The sequence below is a fragment of the Typopeltis vanoorti genome, chromosome 5 (assembly GCF_054136105.1).
Source record: "Typopeltis vanoorti isolate ZY-2024b chromosome 5, IOZ_Tvanoo_1.0, whole genome shotgun sequence".
In the NCBI taxonomy this organism is placed as follows: domain Eukaryota; kingdom Metazoa; phylum Arthropoda; class Arachnida; order Uropygi; family Thelyphonidae; genus Typopeltis; species Typopeltis vanoorti.
Genome location: NC_143553.1, coordinates 172,616,576 through 172,643,869, shown reverse-complemented (window position 1 = coordinate 172,643,869; position 27,294 = coordinate 172,616,576). Strand labels below are relative to the sequence as shown.

The 27,294-nt window shown below is 37.6% G+C and overlaps 1 protein-coding gene across 1 annotated transcript in view; it reads left to right on the top strand.

Moving 5' to 3' along the window:
- LOC150107065 (radial spoke head 14 homolog) overlaps positions 1-20,853 on the top strand; it is a 179,352-nt gene extending 158,499 nt beyond the window's left edge. The window contains exons 4-5 of the mRNA XM_090393547.1: positions 4,856-4,990; positions 20,762-20,853. Coding sequence (XP_090249673.1) covers positions 4,856-4,990; positions 20,762-20,853 — 227 coding nt within the window. The remainder of the gene's footprint in view (positions 1-4,855; positions 4,991-20,761) is intronic.
- Positions 20,854-27,294: the final 6,441 nt, after the last annotated feature.

Genomic DNA, 27,294 nt, shown 5'->3' with positions numbered 1-27,294 from the left:
TCCCTGCTATCATCAGCAGCACTCCTCCATTCCTGTCCTTTCTATCCTCACAAAAAATATTGTATCCTTCCATTTCTATTCCTTTTGAAATATCATCTTCATTCAACCATTTACACTTATTCCAATGATTTTGCATATTGTATCTCTTTTAATTCTGATTCTTCTGGCATTTGTAAACAAGTGCAGTAATTCATTTTTAGGCATATAACTAGTGGCATGGATAGGACTTGTTGGTTGTGATTTCTCCACCACACTTGTTCAGTCACCTTTATCAACACTTACCACATATCTGCTCAGTCTTAACTTCCTTACGCATATTGCAAATTACTCCATCTCCATACACACATTTCATTGCCACTTTCAACATCCACTCTACCTATGCAATGCCTCCATATCCGCCCGGGCTCCCCCCCCCCCCCATTTTCCTGTTCCTTTTCCACTCCCATTCTCTCTTCATCTCTTACACTACTATTGTTTTCACTGCCAAGCATTTCTTTCTCTTAAATATCACTTCTGATTTTTCACTTTATCTCTTGCTTCCACACACTGTGCTTCAATCCAACAACTTGCTCCAGTGCACTCACTCCAAAGCCATTCAAATGCAAACCATCAAGCCTGTATAATTTTATTCTTCCTTAAAACACATCACACATTCACAAGCTGTACTTCCTTCTCCTCACACAGCTCTGCTAACATACGATTCATGATTTTGGCGCTCCATCGCAACTCATCCTTGTCATAGATCATGCCTCAGTAACTTGCTCATGTTTTATGACACAGTGACTGCTGAACTGGATAAGGGTAATGGGTTTACAGTGATTCTACTGGACCCTGCCAAGGCCTTTGACAGGATTCCACATGTTACTCTAATCAGTAAACTGGAGCAGATGGGGATGGATATAGGGTTGATAAGATGGATAGGAGGGTGGTTGATGGAGAGATACCAGAGAGTGGTTTATTCAGGAGTGGAGTCCAAAAGACAGCTTGTGACTAGTGATGTGCCACAGGGTTCTGTTCTTGGACCACTACTTTTCAATTTGTTCATTAACGATATAGGAAAGGATCTGAGAGGAAGTGTTCACTTGTTTGCTGATGATGCAAAGTTGTGTAGAGCAATTGTGAGTGCACAGGATGTCAAAATTTTGCAGGATGATTTGGATAGTTTGGAGGACTGGGCTAGGGAAAATGGATGTCAATTTAATGTGGCAAAGTGTAAGGTTATGCATTTTGGAGTGAAAAGATTAGCAGCAGTATATCACATTGGTGGAACTGTACTCCAGGAGATTGATGAGGCCAGGGATTTGGGAGTGTTGGTGGATAGGGAGTTGAAGTTTAGGGGGCACATTGCAAAAGTGGCTAAAACAGCTCATCAAATCACTTGGTTGCTGAAAAATACATTAACAAGCAGAGACAAACAAGTTATTGTTCCTCTATACCGAGCCTTGATAAGACCCCATCTAGACTACCGTGCCCAGATATGGGCACCAGGGTTTCTTCTTGATGGGGAGGAGGTGGAGACGATCCAGAGACGAGTGGCCAAGATGATAGCAGGTCTGTGGAATGAACCTTATGAGAACAAATTGAAGATTTGTGGGCTGCAAAAATTGGTTGATAGGCAGAAAAGGGGTGATATGATTGAGACATTCAAATTACTGAAGGGTTTCTATAGGATTAATCCAGAAGATATTTTTGAGAATAGGATTGGTGGTGGGAGGACTAGGGGCCATACATGGAAGCTGGGCAAGAGTGTGGTTAGCAGTGGTGTTAGAACTAGTTTTTTTACTTGGAGAGTAAAATGAATAAGAATAAGCTGCCAGAATAGGAATGAATAGGAATAAGCTGCCAGAGTCTGTTGTGGGTGCTATGACCGTGAATGAGTTCAAGGCGAGGTATGATAAATACTGTGTGAATGTCGAATAGTTGCTCTTGACATGATGTTACGGCCTCCCTCAATGAGTCTGTTGACTCCTTGGAGTTGCCCGAAATAATAATAATAATACTAATACCTCAGCCACACTGACAGCCTTTCCTACTACGCTGTTATCTTTTACTCTTCACAATAGCCTTCTGTTATACCCCCTTGTGTCCACTTAAATCATTTGTTCCCACATCTGAAACTAATCCTCTTGCTCATGTCCAAAGCCTGAATGATCTTGCTCATTCTCCCTCCTGGATTGCAGACCTTATGGATTCTCTTATTAACAAATCCTCTATGGTATCTCTATATACTGCTATCCTGGAATCACTCGTCACCTCTTTTCTCTTTTTTTTCCTTTCATTCTGTTCTCTTACATACCTTCATCAGTTTCTAGTAAACACCACATCACTCTTGAAAGTTTATTTTTCACTTGGTTAGAGTATAATAAATTTAGTTTAATCCTTTATCCAAGTGTGAGCCAACAAAGTTTGTGCCTGAAAGTATCTTCAGGACTGGGGTAAGGTGGTACAACACCAGGGAAACTCATTGCAAAGGTGGAGCAAGCTACCAACACTCCTGTCTCAGTATCTCCTATAATGCAAAACACATCTCCTTGCGGATATGTCTAATGTTATGCATTAAGGGAAGGGCCACTACCCAGACTAGTTTCGACCTTTATTGAGGTCTCTTCAGTGGGAGCCAGGCCCAAGCTGAGATACCAGGCAGAAGCATTCGCAGGTCATCTCTACCTATCAGAGATTTGCCAAATGGTGTGCCACCCTTTTTAATAAGTTACTCTGGATTTAGAGAAAGATGTTGAAAGTTTATTTTTCACTTGGTTAGAGTATAATAAATTTAGTTTAATCCTTTATCCAAGTGTGAGCCAACAAAGTTTGCACCTGAAAGTATCTTCAGGGCTGGGATAAGGTGGTACAACACCAGGGCAACTCGTTGCAAAGGTGGAGCAAGCTACCAAGGAGATGTGTTTTGCATTATAGGAGATACTGAGACAGGAGTGTTGGTAACTTGCTCCACCTTTGCAACGAGTTGGCCTGGTGTTGTACCACCTTACCCCAGTCCTGAAGATACTTTCAGGCGCAAACTTTGTTGGCTCACACTTGGATAAAGGATTAAACTAAATTTATTATACTCTAACCAAGTGAAAAATAAACTTTCAACATCTTTCTCTAAATCCAGAGTAACTTATTAAAAAGGGTGGCACACCATTTGACAACTCCTATAGGTAGAGATGACCTGCGAATGCTTCTGCCTGGTATCTCAGCTTGGGCCTGCTCCCACTGAAGAGACCTCAATAAAGGTCGAAACTAGTCTGGGTAGTGGCCCTTCCCTTAATGCATAACATTAGACATATCTGCAAGGAGATGTGTTTTGCATTATAGGAGATACTGAGACAGGAGTGTTGGTAACTTGCTCCACCTTTGCAACGAGTTGCCTTGGTGTTTTACCACCTTACCCCAGTCCTGAAGATACTTTCAGGTGCAAACTTTGTTGGCTCACACTTGGATAAAGGATTAAACTAAATTTATTATATCTCAGCTTGGGCCTAGCTCCCACTGAAGAGACCTCAATAAAGGTCGAAACTAGTCTGGGTAGTGGCCCTTCCCTTAATGCATAACATTAGACATATCCGCAAGGAGATGTGTTTTGCATTATAGGAGATACTGAGACAGGAGTGTTGGTAGCTTGCTCCACCTTTGCAATGAGTTTCCCTGGTGTTGTACCACCTTACCCCAGTCCTGAAGATACTTTCAGGTGCAAACTTTGTTGGCTCACACTTGGATAAAGGATTAAACTAAATTTATTATACCACATCACTCTGCATATTCTTCATTTCATTTATCATTTTCAATAACTGTTTTATCAAATCTTGCATTCAACAATTTCATTTTGTCACTTCCTCAGTCTTGCTTCTTCTCGTTCTACCACACCTTACTTCCATTTCTTCAGTTCTATTTTCTTTCGCTCTCTTATCACTAACTTTTGCTTCCACATTCTTGCATTCTTTCACTCCCTATATCATGCCATGTAAGTACAAAATTGTAAATGTCAAGATCAGCTTTTGTAATTCAGTAAAAAAAAACAAAACGAGTGTTGTCTGAAAAGTTTATGGCCTAACAATGAAAAAAATGAATTTATAATTTCAAAATTATTTTTATTTTTCAACATAATCGCCCTTAGGACTAATACATTTATTCCAGTGATGCTTCAACACCATTATCCCGTCCCTGTAGTGATTCTCAGTAAGATCTGCAAAATATCCCTCTACAGCTGCAATCACCTCTTGATTCAAAGAAAAATGCTGACCAGTGAGGAAGATTTTTTAGTTTTGGGAAGAGATAGGTCAGAGGGAGGCAAATCTTTTTGGCTCTTTCACATGGATTATCCTCAAGGCTGTTAAGGCCAGATTTAAACTTGGCAACCCATTTCTTAATTGTCAAAAATGAAGGAGAAGAGTGCCCATAAACTTTTATGAACTTCAAATGAACTTCTTTTGCCTTTAAACTTCTTTTACAATGAATTTTATAACCGCACGATACTCAATTTTATTCATTTCGAGGGATACAGACAACACTTTTGCCTCTGACAGCTGTATAAAACAAATACAAGATAGAATGACTTGCAATTTCACATGGATGCTTATGACAGATGTACAAACTTAGAAAAAAAAAATTATGCTGACAGTATTGCCACCTGTGGTCAAGGCCGAGAACATTTCAGACCACCCTCGTATATATATATATATATATATCTTGCCTTGCTTTGCTCATGGTACTGAAAACATTATTTCATTGTTATTCAATTTGATTGAAACATTCTTTATGCTTTCCTTTTGAGAAGAGTATTTTTTATATAACTTTTATATAGCTGTTTAGAAATTTTTGTAAAATTAACTTTCTTATATTGCATTATTTTAAGCTACTACATTAGGCAGAAGATCATTTATTGACCTGGATTTAATTTATGAGACTATGAAACTTATTGATGATCATGAACAACCTGTCCGCTTATTTGCTCATAAAGCACTTGAAAATCTTGTGCATTCTCGGCTTGGTAAGACATGAAGTATTATTCATTAAATGAATGATATAGGAATATAATTTGTTTCAATTTATTATTATTATATTTTGGGTGTCTCCACTGAGTCAAAGACTGATTGCAGAAGCTGCTAGTCTAACCATTGTTTACCCAATGCCTATTGTATTTCTCCTTGAACTTATTCACTGCCAGAGCAATCAGTCTCGGGCAATTCATTCCACCCATTCACTACCCTCCAAGCAAAAAATCCAAACCCAACATCCTTGATAACTGCACTCTTATGCAATTTCCAGGGATGATGTGATCTCTTGTTCTTTCACCAACACAAATCCTGTTCAGCATTGCAAAAAATGTCTTTGGTGTCAGTCCTATAAAACCCCTTTAATAACTTATGTTTTTTTCATGTCCCCTCTTTTTTTTAATATCAACTAGTTTTGGAACCCCACAAACCTTCATTCTATTCTCATAGGGAGCATTCTGTACACTTGCCACAATCTTGGTGACTCACATCTAGATCCTCTTCACTACATCTTCATCACCCTGGTGATCAGATCTGCATACAGTGGTCCAGACCAACTTGATTAAAACCTTATAAAGGGGAATAATAACCTCTCTCTCCCTGTCACTGTTTTTCAACAACCATATAATTTAATATGCTGTTTTGGTCACTTTTACAATATGCCACCTAAAATTCAGTTCCCTGTCCACAGTCACCCTGAATTCCCTAGCTTCATCAGTAATTTTCTGTGGCTTTGATCCATCAGTATTATTATTCTTATAAGACTGCATATCTATTTCACTTCTATTTATTCTTCAAACTCTGATTATTTTTTAAATACACTATCAATATCCTTCCCATCTAGCAACTCATACCTTAAGAACCAATCACTGTTCGAATAATTAAAGTCAACTATGATGATTATTCATTTAGCACTCATCAGGTTTCTAGATGCATTCTTCCCTCATCACCAGATCGATCCACGGGGACTATATCAACACCCCTCTGTTTATTTGATCTTGTTGGACTAATACCAGATAGCTTCAAAATCACTGCTACAAAATTGTTACCAATATTGTATCCGTAGCTTTCTACTCTAACTGGATGCAACTCATACGATCTCCCCTTCTATCTTGTCTAGTCTTCTTAAAAATACTGTGTCCTTTACATTCCATACCATATGCAGACATTCTTGCACATACTTAATGTCTGTTCTGGACAAGAAAATGTCATCCTTTCTTCATAATCACCTTCATGATAATGCACATTCATGTCTTTAACATAGTCGCATGAGTTAGTTTCTCTTATGCATAAATTCTCACTATTTTCTTAGAGCTACAATAAATTTCTTCAGAGTAGACTGCTCCTATTATATAAATGTATAGACTTTTATATACTGCTCCTGTTATATAAATGTTGTACAATTTGTATGTTAATGATATTGGGATGGGTTCAACTAGTGATATGCAGCTGTTTGCAGATGATGCAAAACTGGGGAGAGCAATGCAGAGTCAAGTGGATGTTATGGCCTTACAAGAGGACTCGAATAGATTGCATGAATGGACGTGTAAGTGGAACTGTCAGTTTGCATCCCATCATTTGTAAGCAATGATGGGATGCAAAGTGTACACTTGGTGGGGAAACTTTAATGGAAGTAGAGGAGATGAGTGATGGTGGACAAGGTCCTGAAATGCAGGGGCCACATTGCACAAGTTGTCACATCATATAATGGCAATGATGTGGAGGACCCTGACATGCAGAAATAGAGAGGTTTATGTTGCCATTGTGTAAGGCATCATATCAGGTCTCATAATGGATTATTATGCACAGATTTGGTCACTGGAATTTCATGGTGATGAGGACATGTTGGAAAGGGTCCAGAGAAGATTCACAGAGGTAGTCAGTGGTCTTTGGAATTGGGAGTACAAGGACAGATTAAGAGAAGAATCGATATGAAAGGGATTTTTCATAGAATGGGGGAAGGGTAGAACAAGAGGCCATTACTGGAAGCTGTATAAGGAGCACTTGAGCAGAGAGGAGTGAGGAGTAGGTTCTTTGCATGGAGAGTGGTTGATGAGTGAAATGCATTGCCTGAGTGTGTTGTGGGACACATTGAATCAGTTTAAAGCACAGTTTGATAAGCATTGTGTGCAATAGTATGTACTGTACCTCCCATGATGAGTCTCTGACTCCTTGGAGATCAAATGTTAATAATATTAAATAATAATAATAAATCCATTCTTCCCTCAGACTCACTCACACATCCAAAAACTCACAACCATTCCTTCTGCAAAGCATATACTACACAACTGGGAGTGTGGCCAAATCTAATGTTATGTGCTTCATGCTGAAGCACATAACATTGCACTTAGCCACATTAAAGTGTAAGCCATTTACCCTCACCAATATTGTCATTTGACAGTATCATCCTGTAGGATCTCCATGTCTTCTTCATTGACAGTTGCCCTTATTCTTTGCATCATCTTCATACAACTTAATATTGCCTTTTAAATCAATCATTTCCTGTATCATTGATGTATAAATTAAACATCACATAACCAACTATGAAACTCTACAATACACCAATAGTCACCCTGTCTCCTCCTGGACTCAATTTCACCATACACAACTCTTCAATATCTGCCCATCAACCACCCTCTTATCCAAATGATCAGCTTCATGAAGAAATGCATCACCAAGTAAAGATGATGGGTGCGAAAACAGTAATCACAATGGGGATGTTAATTATCCAAACATTGACTGGGTAGCAGTAAAATATCATGAGAAGAATGAAACTGAATTTATTAAGCTGTTGCAAAACTACTTCCTCAAGGAGCATGTGACAGAAGGAACTCGAGGTCAAAGAGTGTTCAATTTGATTATAATGTTAGAGGGTGTTTTAGTTAAAGATGTAACTATTCTGCCTCCAGTTGATGGCAGTGATCATGCAGAACTCACTTGTGAAGTGTCTAAGTTTATGAATGTTCCATTCAGAAAAGGCTACATGCTGTGAACTACAAAGCAGGAAATTATGACCAACTGAGGGGTATACTGGATTCAGTGCAATAGTATCAGTTGCTGGATCAGAAGAATATCGACAGTGCATGGGATGTATTTAAAAATTACTTAAATGATACATTATCAGAATGTGTCTTGAGAGTTTGAAGAATACATATGGTAGGAAATAGATGTACTATCTTATCAAGCAAAAGATTTGTAAGAAAAGGATGATATGATTGAATACCATGTGCATAAGGATAATTTCCATTATGAAAATTATAAGCAGCAGGACAGAAGAGTCAAAACTGTTGTGTGGAAAACTAAGTCTGAATGTGAAAATTCAGTAGTGAGACCAGCTATGATGTATGCTATGGAAACAGCTATGGGCCTGAGGAAAAATAACATCAGCAAGATGGAGGTAGCAGGTGAATGCTTAGGTGGTTGTGCAGTGTGACCAGAAAGGATGGTCTGAGAAATGACTATGTGAAGGGAACAGTGAAATTTACAAACTTAGGAGCGAAGATATAGGAGGCAAGGTTGAGATGGTTTGGTCATGTGATAAGGAGGGAGGATGAATATGTGGGAAGAAAGGTCATGCAAAGGAATGTGCAGGAGAGGAGGAAGCTTGGGAAGCCAAAAAGAGATGGAGGGAGCTGGTGGAGGACTTGAGGATGAAGAACGTGGATGTGGTTACAGCCCAAGACAGGAGGATGTGGAGGAGACTCACCAAAATCAGTGATGACCTTATTTAAGTGGGACAAGCTGCAGAAGAAGAAGAAGAAGTAGTGCTACTTGTAATTCTCTCCATCTTTGCATTATCAGCAAACAGCTGAAGATCCCCAGTCAGCCCACACAATATCCCATTTACAAAGAATTCACACAGCAGGGGCCCAAAAGCAGAACTTTGGGTCAAACCACTGGTTAATCTCCTTTTTCGAATTGGTGTCATTCAGAGAGAGCCAATCTCCGATCCAACTAACTAAAATACTATTTATTCCTATCTGCCGTTTGTATACCAACTTATCATGTGGTAATCTTTCAAACGCTTTTGCAAAGTTCAAGAATATATCTGTGTATGATTCTTCCTTATCCAACATACTCATTACCTTATCACAAAATGCAAGTAAATTGCTAAAACAAGACTTGTCCATCTTACTTATCCATATTACTTATCATACATATATATATATACTTATCCATAGACTTATCCATCATAGAATGATGGACATAGCAACCCTATCTAACCAACCTTACTAACCAATCTCTCCAACACCCTGACCACAACTGCAGTTATACAGACTGGTCTATAATTGGAAACTTCTGTCCTAGAACCATGCTTGTGAAGTGGTACTACTTTGCCTTCTTTCCACACCTTAGGAACATTACCCACTGCAAGATTTTCATTAAAGTGTTGCAGCAGGTGGGGGGCACACAGCAGCTAGGTTTCTTGTTCCTGCACTGCTTGAGTGCTCATTAGGGGAAACTAAAGCTGCTACAAACCAGACACAAGTGATCAAACTAAAATGCTCCTAAATTCCTGCTCAAGAGGATCACACCTGGGGCCAGGCCTAAAAATAATATCATTTAATATAGAAGGTTTTTCCACTGTAAAGCAAGATCTTATTGCAAATATTTGCAAAGATAAAGATTGTGACTATGCCCTCAAGAAACTCGCAGATGGGAAGGCGACACTAGACTTTACATCCATGACATGAAAATCATCAAAGAGATACCTCATGATAAATATAGTAGTGCAATATATATTAAGGAAAATTGAATTCCATCATCCATTGATTCAATGAACAACAGAAACATTGAGATTATTACAATCAAATTTAATAATATCTCAGTCACCTCAATTTATAAACTACGAGAAGAAGCTTTCTCCTTTCCCAACATCCTCAATAATGACTAATGTAGTATTAGGTGACGTTAACAGCCACAGCACTAACTGGGGTTATACAAAGTCCAATGAAGATATAGAACTTGTTGAAAAATGGGCCGAAAACTTCTCACAACCAATAGACCTATAATGCTTAATTTCAATTCAGCCATTATACCTAACACAGTATCTTAAAGGTGACAATTTTATTTCAGGGGGTTTCATGGATGAACTTGACTGCTCCATAGGGTCAGTCCCTCGAAACCTTCAAGAGTATCCCCAATTCATAAAAATGCTGAGGAAAATCTCCATCAAAAACATTCCAGGCCTTCTAATAATATGTAACCCCAGTATGCTACTTACAACTTTACAACACCAATCCCTTCTCAGAGGAGACTATCCATGCAGAAGAAAAATTCTGCTCCAAGATGGCAGAGGAAAGGCATTCTTCTCCCATAGTCCTAAATGAACCGTTGGGTCATTCATGGCTGGTGGATGATACTCTTTGCTAGCCTCCTCTAGTTGTCTCGGTCTCTTGTTCTTGATGTCAGTTGAGAAAGGGAAGAATTTGTCCATTTTTGGATATTAACAGATGTTATCAGGAAAGGCATTACTCATGGAAAAAAAGAAATATAAGCCCTTGACATGACTCACAGTAGTAGGAAGACATTGAACTTTATCAACAGAATTAGGAAGAATTTCACTATGTCGAGAGATCATCCATAGGTAACAGCTAATCACGTTTCTCACCAGTTGCTGCTGAATGGAAAATTCCTTAAAAAAGCAACCCAAAAATAAGATATTAAGACCCCGAGTGTGGAACAAAATTTGATTAACTCAAATTTTATGATTACTGAACTCAATTCTGTAATAAATCTATTAAAAACTAGAAACTCTGTAGGCCTCGATGATATCTGTAATGAACAAATTAAACATTTTGGATCCAGGGCTAAAGAGTGGCTACTAAACTTATACACCACTTGCCTTAGAACCTTAAGTATACCAACCATCTGGAGACATGCTAGAGTGGTGACCTTTCTGAAACCAGGGAAAACGCCAACTGAAACAAAAAATTACGTGCCTCCGTAGTGCAATTAGAAGAACACAGTACGTTGCGCCCTTTGATTGGAAAAGGCCTAAGTTAGATTCTTGTCATGATGGGAGGAATCTTTATATGGACGTTTTCAATCGAAGGTGAGTTAGCCGATCTCGTACGGAGGTAGCAGGGTTTTTTCTCCCGGAAACTTGGGTTTTTCATCCCTCATGCAGACAAATCAGCCCTTCAAAATACACGCAATTTACAGACAAAAAAATACTAGGTGTGGTGGTGGTGGTGGTGGTAGCGGATGGCGCTGATGTTGATGATTGGTAGTAGAGGTTCGGTGTAGTGGTGGAGACGGAGAGTTGTACAATAGGTGTTCTCCTGCGATGAATCTTGGGACTCCTTGGAGGTGTCATGAATAATAATAATAATAATTACAGACCTATATCTCTACTCAGCAATCTCTTTAAACTCTATGAATGATTCATTTTGAATAGGCTTCAATCCCTAATAGAACCCCATCTTATTGCTGAACAGGCTGATTTTAAACCCAGGCATATCCTCTACATCACAAATTCTCAGTCTCACTCAGTATATAGAAAATGGTTATGAGCAAAAACTAGCCAGAGGAGCAGGTCTTTGTAGACCTAACGGCAGCATACAATGCCATAAACCATCTCACACTCAGAAATAAAATATATGGAATAACTTCAGACTATCACCTTGCCCTCCTGATTCAATCACTCTTGGAAAACAGATGCTTTTTTGTGGACCTGGGAGTAGAAACAGTCATTGGTACCCCCCCCCCCCAAAAAAAAAACTGCCTCCCTCAGGGAAGTGTGTTGTTATTACTTTTCAACATATATGTCACTGATCTTTCCATATTTCTGTTAAACTATTTAAGGTAAGTGATAGGGTAATTTTAATGGATTTAAAATTATTTGATTGAGTGGCTATGGCAAGGTCATCAGCATAGCTAAATCGCATATTATAGTAATTATCAATTAAAACCAAACCCCTTGAAAACCCAGACTGGGTTTTTTCACCTTAACAGTAAGGAAGAACAATAAGCTACAGATATCTTGGGAAGGATTCCATATAGAACATTCCTGGAATTCAGTCTACCTTGGTGTGATTCTAAATCATACTCTTTCATATAAAACACACACAGAAAAAACAAAGGCAAAAGTTAATGCAAGAGACAGTATACTAAGAAAGCTTACGTCCTCCAAATGGGATGTAGACCGTAGTACACTGAGATCTTCTGCCTTGGTCATTTGCTATTTGCCTGCTGAATATGCCTGTCCTGTATTACGGACCAGATCCTGCCATGCTGAAAAACTGAACCCAGCATTGAATGAGAGTTGCCGCTTAATATCAGGGTGCCTGAAACCTACATTATTAAGAGACCTGTATGCTTTGGCTGGTATTGCTCACCTTTCAAATCGAAGATATGCATTCTCAGTTAATAAAAGAAGCAGACAAGTGAATGATGAGTGCCATCCACTATTTAGACAGACTCCAGTGCTCCAAAGACTAAGATTTCGACATAGCTTTCTAGCAACTGTTGAACCACCCAAAAACTCTCCAGAGACAAAGCTTCAACAATGATATACTCTGTACCCTGAACGTAATACTGGTATTCCAATAGCCGAACATCTTCCATTTGGTGCCCACTTGAACTAGAACACCTTGGAAAAGCCTCAACAAACCACAAATGAAAGGACATTGCAAACGAAATCTCATTAAATGGGGCTTCCTCACTGGAACTGATAACTGTGAGTGTGGGACAACTCGGTCCATGGAATACCTTCTTTCGTACCCTTTTCTTCAGTCACCTTGCACCAAAGAGGATGTGATATCTTTCACAGAAAGGGCGGTTGATTGCTCAAGATACTGGAGGAACATTTGATTATTTTTATTGTATATAATTTGTATATAGTTTTCTGTTCCCTTTATATTTTACCTATCATTCCCTTTATAATTTACTTATTAAATTGAAGCTGTTTCTCATTTGTAATATATCCTAATTAGTTGTAAATAATGTTGTGCCAATCATAATAAATTTAGTTTAATCCTTTATCCAAGTGTGAGCAAACAAAGTTTGCACCTGAAGTATCTTCAGGACTGATGCAACTCGTAGTAAAGGTGGACCAAGCTCTCATCACTCCTTGTCTCGGTATCTCCCATAATGCAAAGCATATTTCCTTGCAGACATGTATAATGCTGTGCATTAAGGGAAGGGCCACTACCCAGACCAGTTTCGACCTTTATTCAGGTCTCATCAGTGAGAGCCATACCCAGAAGTGGTAATACTGAAGCAGTGGAGAGGTCATATTTACTTATACGAGTTGCCATAAGATGTCCCACCTTATTATTAAATTACTCTGGATTTAGAGAAAGATGTTGGAAGTTTATTTTTTACTTGGTTAGACTATAATAAATTTAGTTTAATCCTTTATCCAAGTGTGAGCAAACAAAGTTTGCGCCTGAAGTATCTTCAGGACTGAGGCAACTTGTAGTAAAGGTGGACCAAGCTCTCATCACTCCTTGTCTCAGTATCTCCCATAATGCAAAGTACATCTCCTTGTGAACATGTATAATGCTATGCATTAAGGAGAAGGTCGAAACCACTACTCAGACTGGTTTCGACCTTTTATTAAGGTCTCGTCAGTGGGAGCCAGACCCAGAAGTGGTGATACTAAGGCAGAAGCAATGGAGAGGTCATATTTACTTATACGAGTTGCCAAAAGATATACCACCTTATTATTAAATTATTCTGGATTTAAAGAAAGATGTTGGAAGTTTATTTTCACTTGGTTAGACAATAATAAATTTAGTTTAATTCTTTATCCAAGTTTGAGCAAACAAAGTTTTCGCCTGAAATATCTTCAGGACTGAGGCAACTCATAGTAAAGGTGGACCAAGTTCTCTCATCATTCCTTGTCTCAGTATCTCCCATAATGCAAAGCACATTTCCTTGCATACATGTATAATGCTATGCATTAAGGGAAGAGCCACTACTGAGACAAGGAGTGATGAGAGCTTGGTCCACCTTTACTACTAGTTGCCTCAGTCCCGAAGATACTTCAGGTGCAAACTTTGTTTGCTCACACTTGGATAAAGAATTAAACTAAATTTATTATACTCTAACCAAGTGGAAAATAAACTTCCAAAATGTTGTACCAATCATTTATTACTGTACCACCTGTGTTTGGATACGAAGTAAATAAATTAAACAACCAGGTCAGGGGCATAGCTAACTGTTGTACACATTCTTTAAGAATACGTGTTGATATGTCATTCATTCCCACAGGTTTATTAACTTCTAACCCAATCAACACCTGATACACCTCTGATTCTTTTACTCACTTCCAATTCTAATATTTGCCTCACTTCCATGTATTGCACAGCACCTTTTACACCAGTATGATATACACTGATAAAGTGGTCATTCGATAATTCCACTATTTCCTTTGCAATGGTCACTCGGCTGCCACGACTATCCACCAATGTCAACCTGCCAACATTATTCTTTCTTTTCCTTGCCATATCATGAAAAAAAATTCTCTTGAATTAACCTTGGCTTAACCAGTTAGTCTTCTCTCATACTGCACCTTTTCTTTCTTTACCATGCTCATCACCTTCCTAGTCTGTGCTTTATACTCTTCATGGATCTGATCACCATCAACTATCTTGTACCTCCTCCATAGCCTTTTCTTTTCCAACATAGCTTGCATGATTTCACTGTTCATCCACTTCGCTCCTAATCTATTTACTCGCTTAAATACCCAAAACCAAACCCATTCAGGTGCAGTCCATCAACTTTAAACCATTTTAGCTTTTCTTCAAATTCACTCCATAGATTTACAAACCGAATTCCTTTTGTCTCACACAACTCAGCCATATTACTATTAATTATCTCTAGGCTCCTTCTCAGTTCACTGTTGTCATAGCTGGGCAACATACTAATAACTTTTCCAACAACACTTATTCTTTACTTGCCACCACCATTTCCTTAAGTCTCTGTCAACATTCTTTTATTCACTAACTAAGTCACTTGTACCCACAACTACTATTTATTTTGATGTCTTCTATCCAACACATCAGTTATTTGTTTCATTGTTCCACCAGGAAAGCATTTTTTTTTTGCACTTTATTAGTCAAAATCAAACCTCACAAATATGACCTTGCACAACATGGAATAAAAAATGCTAACCACAGGATACAATGGCAAAATGCAAAGTTACTACATGGATCCACATATAAACATGAATGGTTATATAAAGAAAGTGCTGAAGCCTTACTTCATAGACCAAATCTTAATCGAAATGATTGTCTCACTATTCCAAAAGTATGGGAAATTGTTATCTGCAACTGTATTCAATAATTTATCTGCTATATTTATTATTATTATTATTTGACACCTCCAGGGAGTCCAAGGACTCATCGAGGGAGAGTACCTGCTCCACAACTCCGTCTCCACTATTCAATCACCAACTGACCCCAACTACACCAACGCCATCACCGCTGACTACCACTGGTATTTACACAGACAATCACAAACATCCATGTCCACGGCAGGATTCGAACCCACAGCCTTTTGGCTGGAGAGCGGTGTTAGATCCTGAATGGAGGATTTTCAAAGAAGTTGTTCATTCAGAACCTAACATGAAAATTTTAACTAATTTGAGATAATACCTGCACACCAGCAGAAAGTAAGAAAGACATGGTTTGTTGTATAAGAGAATGTGTATTAATATGTGAATTGTATTAGAAATATTTGTAGTCAAAAACGGAAAACTAAACTAGTTAATGATTCCATGTAAAAGAAATATTAGTTTAAATTTGTTTAAATTTAAATTTTATATAATATTAGTTTAAATAAGCTATCGCCAGACAGGTAATGAGTAACAGTGCAAAGGTCTTGTCTGAAACGCATGTATTGGTCGTAACGCTGGAGGCTACAGTGTATGCAGAAAATAACGTAAGCGCGCTTTCCTGGAAGACAGCACCTAACAGCAATAGGGAGAGTAAGGATCATCTTAAGGGCATTAAAACTAAGGGTCGTGTGAAAAAGGATACAGCAAAAAGGGGACACTAGAACACAGAATATAAGGCAATGCACACCATATTGCATGGCTTTTTTTGTTCCAGATTTCATCTCGAGGATTCTTGACTGGTGGTCAGAGAAAGGACGAGGCAGGGTTCTATGATGTTGGACAGCAGGCCATTTTCCTGATTATGCTGAACAAGATTTCACGTGGAGCCATACACAAATCATCAGCCTATGAAGAATCGTGCCAGTCGCTGAATGTCCCATTGGAAAGAAGTGGAGATAGCCCTCAGTCGTGGCAAAAATTAGTTCGAGTCCGGGAACAGTAGAAAGGACAACGTAGCCAAAAGTCAGGTGCTGAGATAGCCGATCGAAGGATGACCAGAACAACACGTGGTAGTTAATAGACCTTCGGAAAAAACTGGGTAATGTAGAGATCTTTGTTATTTGTTATGGAAGTGATAGAAGATAGAAATTTGTGTTTGATTAAGTAATGTGGACAATCCTTAGAGAACATTGATAAGATTTCATATTTTAAGACAGCAAATTCTGTTGGACAAGGAACTGTCAGGAATGAATCTAATTGTATGCAACTGAAGTAATAAGTGTATTTTGTTTAGTAGATAACCTTAACTGAGATAGCAACAAGTTGTGTAATATGTACTTTATGAATAGCATGCATGAGAGGATCTTAATTTAGTGTGATATTGTCATTGCTTTCCATTGTTTTGTATGATTAATACTTTGACTATCCAAGTGAATTTGATAACTTTAGAATTGTTTAACTATCTTAGGATGAGATTTAGAAGTTTTAGTGTTTTGATTCAATTTAGTTGTAATTGCCATTTAGTTCCAATAAACATGTTTTATTGCATATGCCTGAGTCATGCCTGAATTCGAGATATCAAATTACCACTTATAAAATTAGAACCATAGTGGGAGAAATTTTAGTATATATATGTTTAAGAATAGATCATTGGTCACGACTGCAAAGTACTGTTATCTATTTAAGTGTGTGTTAGAGTGTATGCCAATGAATCTAGGAATATTTCCCTGAACTTGAATAAATTCCTGTTATAGGATACTGGCTGGCGCAGTATGAATACAAATTTGCCAGTATCTGAAAAGGAAATATCCCTAGGTAGAATCTTGTTAGGCTACACACAAGAAAAGATAATAGAGGTTAAAGAAGTATATAAGTTAAGAAATTAGAGAGAAATAACGGCGTAACAGCGGATACATTATCAACTCACCCAACCAGCCCGGCAAATGAAAGAAGCCCACTATAAATGGTTAATACTATTATTTTTGACACTTCCAGGGAGTCCAAATACTCATCGAGGGAGGGCACCTACTCTACAACTCTCTGTCTCCATCACTCAACCTCATGATCTACACCAACAGCATCTACTGTCCACCACCGTTACTATTATTTTCACAGACAATCGCAAACATCCATGCCCACAGCAGGATTCGTGGGCATGGATGAACTTGCAGCCTTTCACCTGGAGAGCGGATACGTTAACCATTCAGCCAACCATGCTGGCTATATGAGTTTGTGGGTGAAAAAACCCTTTACCTCCATATGAAGCCCGCTAACTTTAGTGGAAAGAGACCAGATAAAGGTTCCTCACCTCAGCCACAGGAATCGAACCCAGGTATTTCCATCCAAAGAGCTTCGTCTATACCTACTGAGTTATGCTAATACTTAAATTAAACATTTTTAGTTTAATTTAAGCAATTTTAATTTCAGCCCAGTAGTTTTTAATCCATGAACATGCAACTGTATATGTAGAGGGATTCCTATTTAGCCATGTGCATTACTTAAATATAAAGAGCCAACAGGCTTCATTTCGGCAATATAAACATTATTCAAATTAAGGGGATATTAAATCCCACATTATTTTAAAACCGATTCCAATCTTTGAGTTTCTTTCGGTTTTAAAACAATGTAGGATTTAATATCCCCTTAATTTGAATAACGTGCATTACTGTTTTGAGTTTAATTCCTATTGTTCGGTAGTTGTACTGATGATGTCTTATAATACACAAGATGAAATATTACACAGTAAAAAAAGTTATTTACTGTTATTTGCTTGATACATTAACACACAATTTATTGTGTGTTAATGTATCAAGATTCTGGGTGCTTTCTATAAACTCAAATTGTTCCTATAATTTAAACGCTTTAGTGTTATCTTTCTCTTCCATTACCGCCCCAACCAGATAAAAATAATAGAGGTAGAGTTTTATATTTCAAGTCCAGTTGCCTTATTAACACAGAGTTTAATTAATTCCTCATATACCTCCTGCTTATTCAACACCATTCTCTCCTCCACCACCATTTTCTTTATGTTTATGCTTCACATGATATCAGTCATACTTGTAAGGATCTAAGACCTTGATGAATTGTTTTTCAAATATATCAGCTACACTATTTACCAGACTGTCATTTTTATCAGATAATATCATTCTACCATAATCATTCTTTATTCTACTATTCAAATATCAGAAGAACTCCAAGGACTGATTGGCTGATTACTGCTTCACACTGTACTTTCTCTTTCCTAACCAAGTGACCTTTCTGTCCTGCTCCATCCTTGTCCTGTAAATGATTCTTAGTTTCATCTCATGCTGTCCCTCCATAGTGTTATATCTTCGTTTATTTTTACTTAATTGTTATAGGTATTGTCTATTTATTTGTATCTTTCTTTCTCTCTTCCTTTTATATTTATTATTTTTTTTTCTTACTTACTTCACTGATATAATATACTAATATACTTCCTTAAGGTGTGCCTAACACGACTATACCTAGGAATGATTTCTTTTCGGACACTGGCAAATTTATTTTTTATTGTTGCGCCAGCCAGAGTCCTATAATATGAGCTTATTCAAAATTCAGAGAATATTCCTAGGTTAATTGGCATTCATTCTAATATACACTAAATAGATACTGGTATACTAATTGCAATCGTGGCCAATAATCTATTACTCAAATACTTTCATTAAGTTCCCTCCCCCCTATGGTTCTAAATTTTTGCAAGTGGTAATTTGAATTCTCGAAATCAGTCATGAGTCAGGTATATACAACAAAACATGTTTATTGGAACAAATTACACTTTACAACTAGGATACTAAACTTTTCAAAATCTCTTGCTAGGTTAGTTACTCAATGCTAATTTAACAAAACACTCACAGATCAAATTGCTAATCACACACAAACTATAAAACATTAAAACTAGCTAACTACGTTATTCTAAATCAAACTCTTATTGCATGCTATATTTAAAGACATTTCACAACCCATTACTTTTCTGGCATAGATCATCTACAAAATCAGAAATTCACATATAATCTCAGTCACATGCAGCTAAAATTTCACTCCTGACATTCCTTTGTTCAACAGAATTACTCTATCTCAAAATACAAATCCTTATTATAGTCCACTATGAATTCTCCACTTAATATAATTTAACATTAAATTCTGTCTCATTCAAACATATAGTAAAGGTCTTTACGTTACCCACTCTTTTTCTGAAGGTCTGTTAACGGCCACGTGTTATTCGGGTCCTCCTTCGATCTTGCTTCTGCAATAGGCTTATGACTACGCTGTCCGTTTTGCATTCTTCCAGACTTGAACTTCTCACTGCCTCGATATAGTGTTGTCTCTGCTCCTACTTGAGTGGGACATCCGGCGATGGCACAATTTCTGAGTAGGCCGATGATTCACGTGCTGCTCATCATGGAATCTTGTTCAGCTTACTCAGAATGCCTGTCCGCTATCCGGCATTGTGGGACCCTCTCGCTCGTCCCTACTCCGTCCGCTAGTCAGGAATCCTCGAGGTGAAGTCAGGAACAACCAGAAAAAAGCCTCGCATTATCGCGCGCATTGCCTTATATTTTGTCCCTTCTTTTTCACACGACCCTTAGTTTTCATGCCCTCAAGGTGATTCTCAAAGTCCTAGCTGCCGTTAGGTGCTGTATTCTAGGGAATCCCGCTTGCGTCATCTTCTTCATACGTTGTAGCTTGCGGCATTTCGGCTGATACGTGCATATGTAACTCGACCTTTGCACTCGTACTCTTAACTTCTTTGGCGACTTATTAAGTTTAGGACAGCTTAATGGGACAAGATTATACTACTATTTCCTTATTACAAATTCATTAATCCGATAATCCTTCAGTTTAGTTTTCAACTACAAGATTTTTCTAGTGCGATTTACATGTTATTACACAACTTCCTATATAACATAAATTCAGAACAGTGTGCTGTTAACCAGGTATTATCTGAGTTAGCCAAATTCTTATGTTAGATTCTGAATGAATAATTTCTTAAAATTTGTCATTTCGGCTGATACGTGCATATGTAACTCGACCTTTGCACTCGTACTCTTAACTTCTTTGGCGACTTATTAAGTTTAGGACAGCTTAATGGGACAAGATTATACTACTATTTCCTTATTACAAATTCATTAATCCGATAATCCTTCAGTTTAGTTTTCAACTACAAGATTTTTCTAGTGCGATTTACATGTTATTACACAACTTCCTATATAACATAAATTCAGAACAGTGTGCTGTTAACCAGGTATTATCTGAGTTAGCCAAATTCTTATGTTAGATTCTGAATGAATAATTTCTTAAAATTTGTCCATTCAGGATCTAACAATAGTGAGTTTTTCTTATAGATTTCATGTTTAAATTCATGTTCATATTTATTCATGTTTAAATTTCATGTTCATATTACATTAGTATGTCATTATTTATTTATTTTATTTCATTTATTTATTCTTTATTTATTTATTTTCAGGTGTTGAAGTTGTTTTAGTAGAGTTTCTAGTTCCTAGACTTATTGAAAAACTTCAAATTGAAAAGGATGAAATTACGGTACTTTTTGTATAATGAGCATACTTATATCTAAATAAAATATACTAACTCTTTGTAAGTCAGTTTTTATTATTTTTTATAATTTCATACAGTTTTTGAATTACAATCTTCGGCCAGTTGTGTTTTGTTCATTCTTCTCTTAAATTATTTTTATTATTTAGTCCTCCATGTAGTCAAAAGACTCATCATGGAAGGTCCTTCCTAGGAAACACAAAGTCTATCATACCACTCCTTGAACTCATTGACTGTTCTTGCTCTCACCACTCTATCAGGCAGCGTATTCCACGGTTCAACCACCCCTCCATGCAAAGAACCCACTCCTCACCCTCTTGCTCACAGCTTATTTTCATAAGTTCCAGGGATGGCCCCTTGTCATTGCTCCTTCCTGCTGTTCACCAAGTGAAAGAACTCCCCAGTGTCAACCCTATAACTACCTTTCAACAGTTAAAAGTCTCAATCATATCACCTCACCTTCTTCTATCTACCAAACTCTGCAGTTCACATTCCCTCAGCCGATCCTCATAACTAAAATAGTACAGTGCTGAAACCATCTTTGTTTTTTGCCTCTGTACCCATTTCACAATTAATTTATTCCTTTCAAATCCTGATGACCAAATTTGAGAAGAATAGTCTAATTGTGGTCTGATCAGGGTCTTATACAATGGAACGATAACGCTTTTATCTCCACAGGTTAGCGTCCTCAGTATTGCAGCAATCCTCTTGGTTACCTTCACCACCTTTGCAATATGTTCTCTGAATTTCAGTTTTCTATCAGTCATAACCCCCCCCACACACACACACAAATCTCTTGTCTCCCTTACTTCCTCTAGCACAACTCCTCCAATTGAGTATCCCAAACTTCAAGACTTTACATTTTGCTACATAAGCAGACATCTGCAATTCATTTGCCCATCTGTCCTGTCTAGTTTATTCAAATCCTCTTGCAGGTCTGCTGCATCTGCACTATTACTAATATCCCTTCCCAGCTTCACATCATCTGTAAACAACTGAATCCCCCTACAATCCATTGTCAATGTCATTGATATAAAGATTAAACAATACAGGTCCCGGTAGTGAGTCCTGTGGAACCAGGACTCTCTATTGTGGGGTTCCTGTGGAACCCCACAATAGAGAACTCTCTGATACCTATCATCCAGCCAATCCTGATCCAGTTGACTAACCTGACATCTAAACCTATGTGCTGTAACTTAAATATCTGCTTATTATGTGGCACCCTGTCAAATACGTTTGCAAAATCCAAAAAAATGGCACTGTATACCTTTACCTCATCAACTGCTCTTGTCACTTTATTATAAAAGGCAATCGTATTACTAAAGCAAGCATGCCCTTTAACAAATCCATGTTGACTCTAACAGATAACATTACCCTCATCTACCCAATGCTGTATACAGTCCCTCACTAATTTCTCCAAGATCTTAACAACTACTGATGAAACACAAACTGGCCTATAGTTAGACACATCCAGTCTGTTACTACCCTTATGCAATGGCACTATCTTACCTTCCTTCCATTCTTTGTACCTTTCCCGTGCCAGCATTTCATTGAAAAGATAGGTCAAAAGAGCAGTCAATTCTTTAGCAAATTCTCTCAAAGCTCATGATGAAATACCATCCAGACCCACAAATTTTCTGACATCCAGGATACTCAGTATTTTGAACATACTCTCCTCTTGCACCTCTAAACTTCCAACCTGCCCTATCCCTCTAGTATTGAAACGTACTTCTCCAAGATGAAATACTCCAATAAAGGAGTATTTCATGTTTATTGAACAACTCCACTATGTCTTCTGCATCAGTCACCCTATTCCCATTTTTATCCCACAATGTCATTCATCCACAATCATTTCTCCTCATACTGGCCACATACCTAAAAAATTCCCTAGAATTATCTTTGGATCTTAGTGCCAGTCTGTTCTCATATCCCAGTTTCTTCTTCCTTACCATATTAGTTACTCTCCTGGCCTGTATCTTGTATTCTTCATGCATCTGCTCTTCACCTGTCTTCTTATATATCTCCCATAGCCTCTTTTTCACATGCAATTCCTGTTTAATATTGTTTGTCATCCTCTTTACTCCAAATTGTCCTCTTCTTCACTTGTGGAATACAGCTTACTATTGCTGCTAATGAATATTCCTTCACAATTTCCCAGGCACTAATGATATCCTGGCCTTCTGGCCTTCCAATTCCACCCTCCATAGAACTGCCCCAAGTTGATATCTCAGGCTATTATAATTACCTGCCTTATAATTCCACATATGTTCCCTTTTCTTTGATACACCTGCATGTCTATTCATCTTCCAAGTCAAAACCACATGGTCACTCTCTCCAACTGGTTGGAGAGATGTCATTTCACTTATTATCAGCTCTTCTGATGCTATGTCTAAATCAAAACTCTTGAACATCTTGTTCCCTCTATTACATGTTGCCTAAGACATTTGTTCCCCAGGAATTCTAGAAATTCCATCCCTTTATTACTACATGCATTTTCCTCTTCCTAGCTTATACTACTGTAGTTAAAATCTCACATGACAATCATTTTTCTTGCACTTGCCAAGCTCAACTGCCTAAACATCTCCTGCTCCCCACCCTCTGTGCTCCTTGGTTTATAGCAACATCCCACTAAATATCCTGGCTTGGCCACTTCTACCTTACACCATATGCTTTCAAAACTATTAGTGTCTCTGCCTTCCAAAGCCTCCACTCTTAGAGGACATAAGTCATCACTTATCATAAGCAGTACTCCACCACTGCATTTTTCTTTCCTATCTTGCTGAAAAATGCTGTACCCTGCTTCTTCAATTCCTGTTATTTATCATCCTCCGTCAACTATGTCTCAGAGATCCCAATAATCTTTGGCCAGGCTGATGCTATCAGTGCCACCAATTCATCTCCTTTATTTTGGATACCACTGGCATTTGTGTAAAACACAAAAATGTCACTGCTTCTATTCCTATCATTATCCCCCTCCAGACTCCACTGGACTTAATGTTACCTGATATCGTCCCCGTTCGCCCAAGCACCCATTCTCACAAGAGACCACCACAGGGAATTCTAGTTTCCCTGTATTGACACACCAACTGATTCAGAAAATAGCAATCTAGCAATCTCTCCAGATGCCTCCATCCTTCCTTATTGAAATGCAAATTGCAGTCTCTCGCATACAGCTCCTTTCGCATACAGTTCGCCCAAGCACCCATTCTCACAAGAGACCACCACAGGGAATTCTAGTTTCCCTGTATTGACACACCAACTGATTCAGAAAATAGCAATCTAGCAATCTCTCCAGATGCCTACATCCTTCCTTATTGAAATGCAAATTGCAGTCTCTCGCATACAGCTCCTTTCTCTCCTCAAATTCCCTCCAAGCAGCCACATATTCTAATCTTCTCTTGTGAAACATCCTGATTGTTATGCTATTCATTATTACTGCTCTTCTGTTCAGCTCATCATTATCATACCTGGGTAACACACACACACACTATTTTTCCTCTCTGTGTTTTCTTTTGGACATCCTTAAGCACGAATCTTAGATCTCTCGTCACCCAATTTACACTGCCTCTCAAGTCATTCGTGCCCACCATCACAATCATCACATCTACCCTTTCACCCTACTTAATTGCCATAGCCACACTTTCTATTGCTCCTCCAGCCAAACACTCCTCTGGCATCATATCTTGCCCACCATGGATCATCGAGTCTCCGTACATCATACCTCTTACCACTCTGTTCCTAGATTGCTCACCTGCAACCTTCATTATATCTCTCCTCTAACTCTTTCTCTTTGTGTTCCCCTACTTACTTGCTGTCCTGGCATCATCCTATCCCTGGTTCCAGCACTCCCTAGCATTCTTCTCATTCCCTCTCTCCGAGTGTTTTTATTCTCTCTTCTTCTATCATTCCCATCTCATCTACTTTCTTCTACTGTTTCTGTTGTTTCCTCTTCTATCATTCACATAACTCTCTCTCATTCTGTGTCTTCTACTGTTTCTATTCTCTGCTCTTCTATCATTCTCATAACTCTCTCTCATTCCTGTTTTAAGTTTAAAAGTAAATTATGAAAGGCTTGAATATATATAATTTTTTATTTATATGATTTATTTATCTTTATTTATGTATAGTTATAATTGTATTTGTTTATTCCATGTGCTACATTATTTATTATATAATGTTATTATTATGTGACACCTCGAGCCCAAAGACACATCGCAGGAGGATGCTCCACACAAAACAGCCTACCATCTGTACTATGTAACATGCCATCCATACCACCACAGCTGGCTAAGAGTATTTTTTATGTTACTTTTATGTTTCTCTTGCTGATTTGGTGTTCAGGATGAAAATCCTAAGTTTCTGTGGAAAAAAAGCCTTCATTCCTTCTACCTCTATATGAGATTGACTAACTTTTCCTTCAGCTGAAACAGTACATATGAAGATTCCTCTCGTTTACGTGCATATATCATTCAAAGATTCTTCTCTTCATGAAGAGAATCAAACTCAAGTCTTTTCAAGCTGAATAATGCATTGTCTTGTCATTTTTCAGTGTGTGCTAGGAGGCACTAATGAAATCAGATACAAGGTAAGTATATACATGGGTGGTCTGAAAAGTTCTCAGCCCTAACAATGAAAACGAATTTATAATTTCAAAATTATTTTTATTTTTCAACATAATCTCCCTTAAGACTAATACATTTATTCCAGTGATGCTCCTGTGCCATTATCCCGTCCCTGTAGTAGTTCTCAGTAAGATCTGCAAAATACCCCTCTACAGCCGCAATCACCTCTTGATGTGAAGAAAAATGCTGACCAGCAAGGAAGATTTTTAGTTTTGGGAAGAGATAGGGAGCCAAATCTGGGGAATGGGGTGGATGTTCCAACAATTCACAGTGCAGATCCCTTCATTTTCCCATTGCCAAAAAGATGATTTTTTTCTTTTGCAAACTGAGTCTTTTCTCACAAATGTTTTGTCTAGTCTGGTTAAAAGATCAGAATAATATTCCCCCATTATTGTTTTACCCTTTTCAAGGTAATTAACAAACAAAATGCCTTTAGCATCCCAAAACACTGATGCCATGACCTTGTTTTCTTTGATGCTAAATGGATTCTTGTGTAATGGTGAATCCAAGTCTCATCCATAGTAATAAATTGATGCACAAAATCAGTTTTATTCTTGTTAAAATGCTCCAAGCACTATTCAGAGATTTTCCTGTGAGTGCGTTTTTGATCTGCATAGCACTCATCTTGCACAAAGCTTTTTCATTTGCAATTTTTCATGCAAAATGCATCCTAAACGTTCTTTTGAAATGCCTATAAACTCAGCAATTTCACACAGTTTGACTTGCCAGTCATCCAGTAGCATATCGTGCACTTGATCAATGATTTCTGGTGTTGTTACACTTTTTGGATGTCCTTCACATGGATCATCTTCAAGACTGGTACGGCCAGATTTGAACTCGGCAGCCCATTTCTTAATTTTTGAAAACGAAAGAGAAGAGTACCCATAAACTTTTATGAACTTCAAATGAATTTCTCTTGGCGTTAAACCTTCTTTTACATCATCATCATTATAACACTAATTATGGGTAGAACAGTGATTTTCAACCTTTTTAATAACACGGCACACCTAGACTAATTATTAAAATTCTGCGGCACACTAAAAATATATTCTTTTAAATTTTTTGATCTGGCAAAAAATAGGTATAATTTTGATTGATTTACACACACAAAAAGATGGAAGACCAGACACTAATAAATAAATGCACAAATTATGATATTATTTCTTTCAATTAATTTGTTTTCATAAATCTCATGGCACACTGGTTGAAAATCGCTGGTATAGACCATATTGGTCTGTTTCAATCTTGTTATCCATCCAATATCCTTTTTTGAGGCCTACCTTGCCTTCTCTTTCCAATTGGCTTATATTTTAGTATTTGTTTTGGATGTCTGGTGTTGGTCATTCGGTTTACTTATTCAATCCATTTTTGTTTATAATTGTTTAGTTTTTCTTCTATTGATTTTGTTTTTAGTTCTTTTAAAATGTCTTCGTACTTTTTTTGATCTAATAATGTGTATTTTGCAGTTCTCATAAAACTCATTTCACTTGTTTTTATTCTTTGTTTATCTTGCTTGTTTATTGCCCAAATTTCACTGCCATATAATAATGTGGGCACTGCTAAAGTATTGTATATTTTCAAGCGTGTTTCTTTTTGTACTATATTTGGGTTGAGTGTTCTGTTTATCAGCCATATAATCTTTAAAAATTTTGAAGTTTTTAATTTATCAATTTAAATATCATATGATGGAGAAAAAGATATGATATTTCACATCCAAGATAACTGAAAGTATTTATCTGTTCTATTATTTTATTATTAATAACTATTTTGCTTCTAACTGGAGTTTGTCCACAAAATGCCATTGTTTTAGTTTTATCTATGG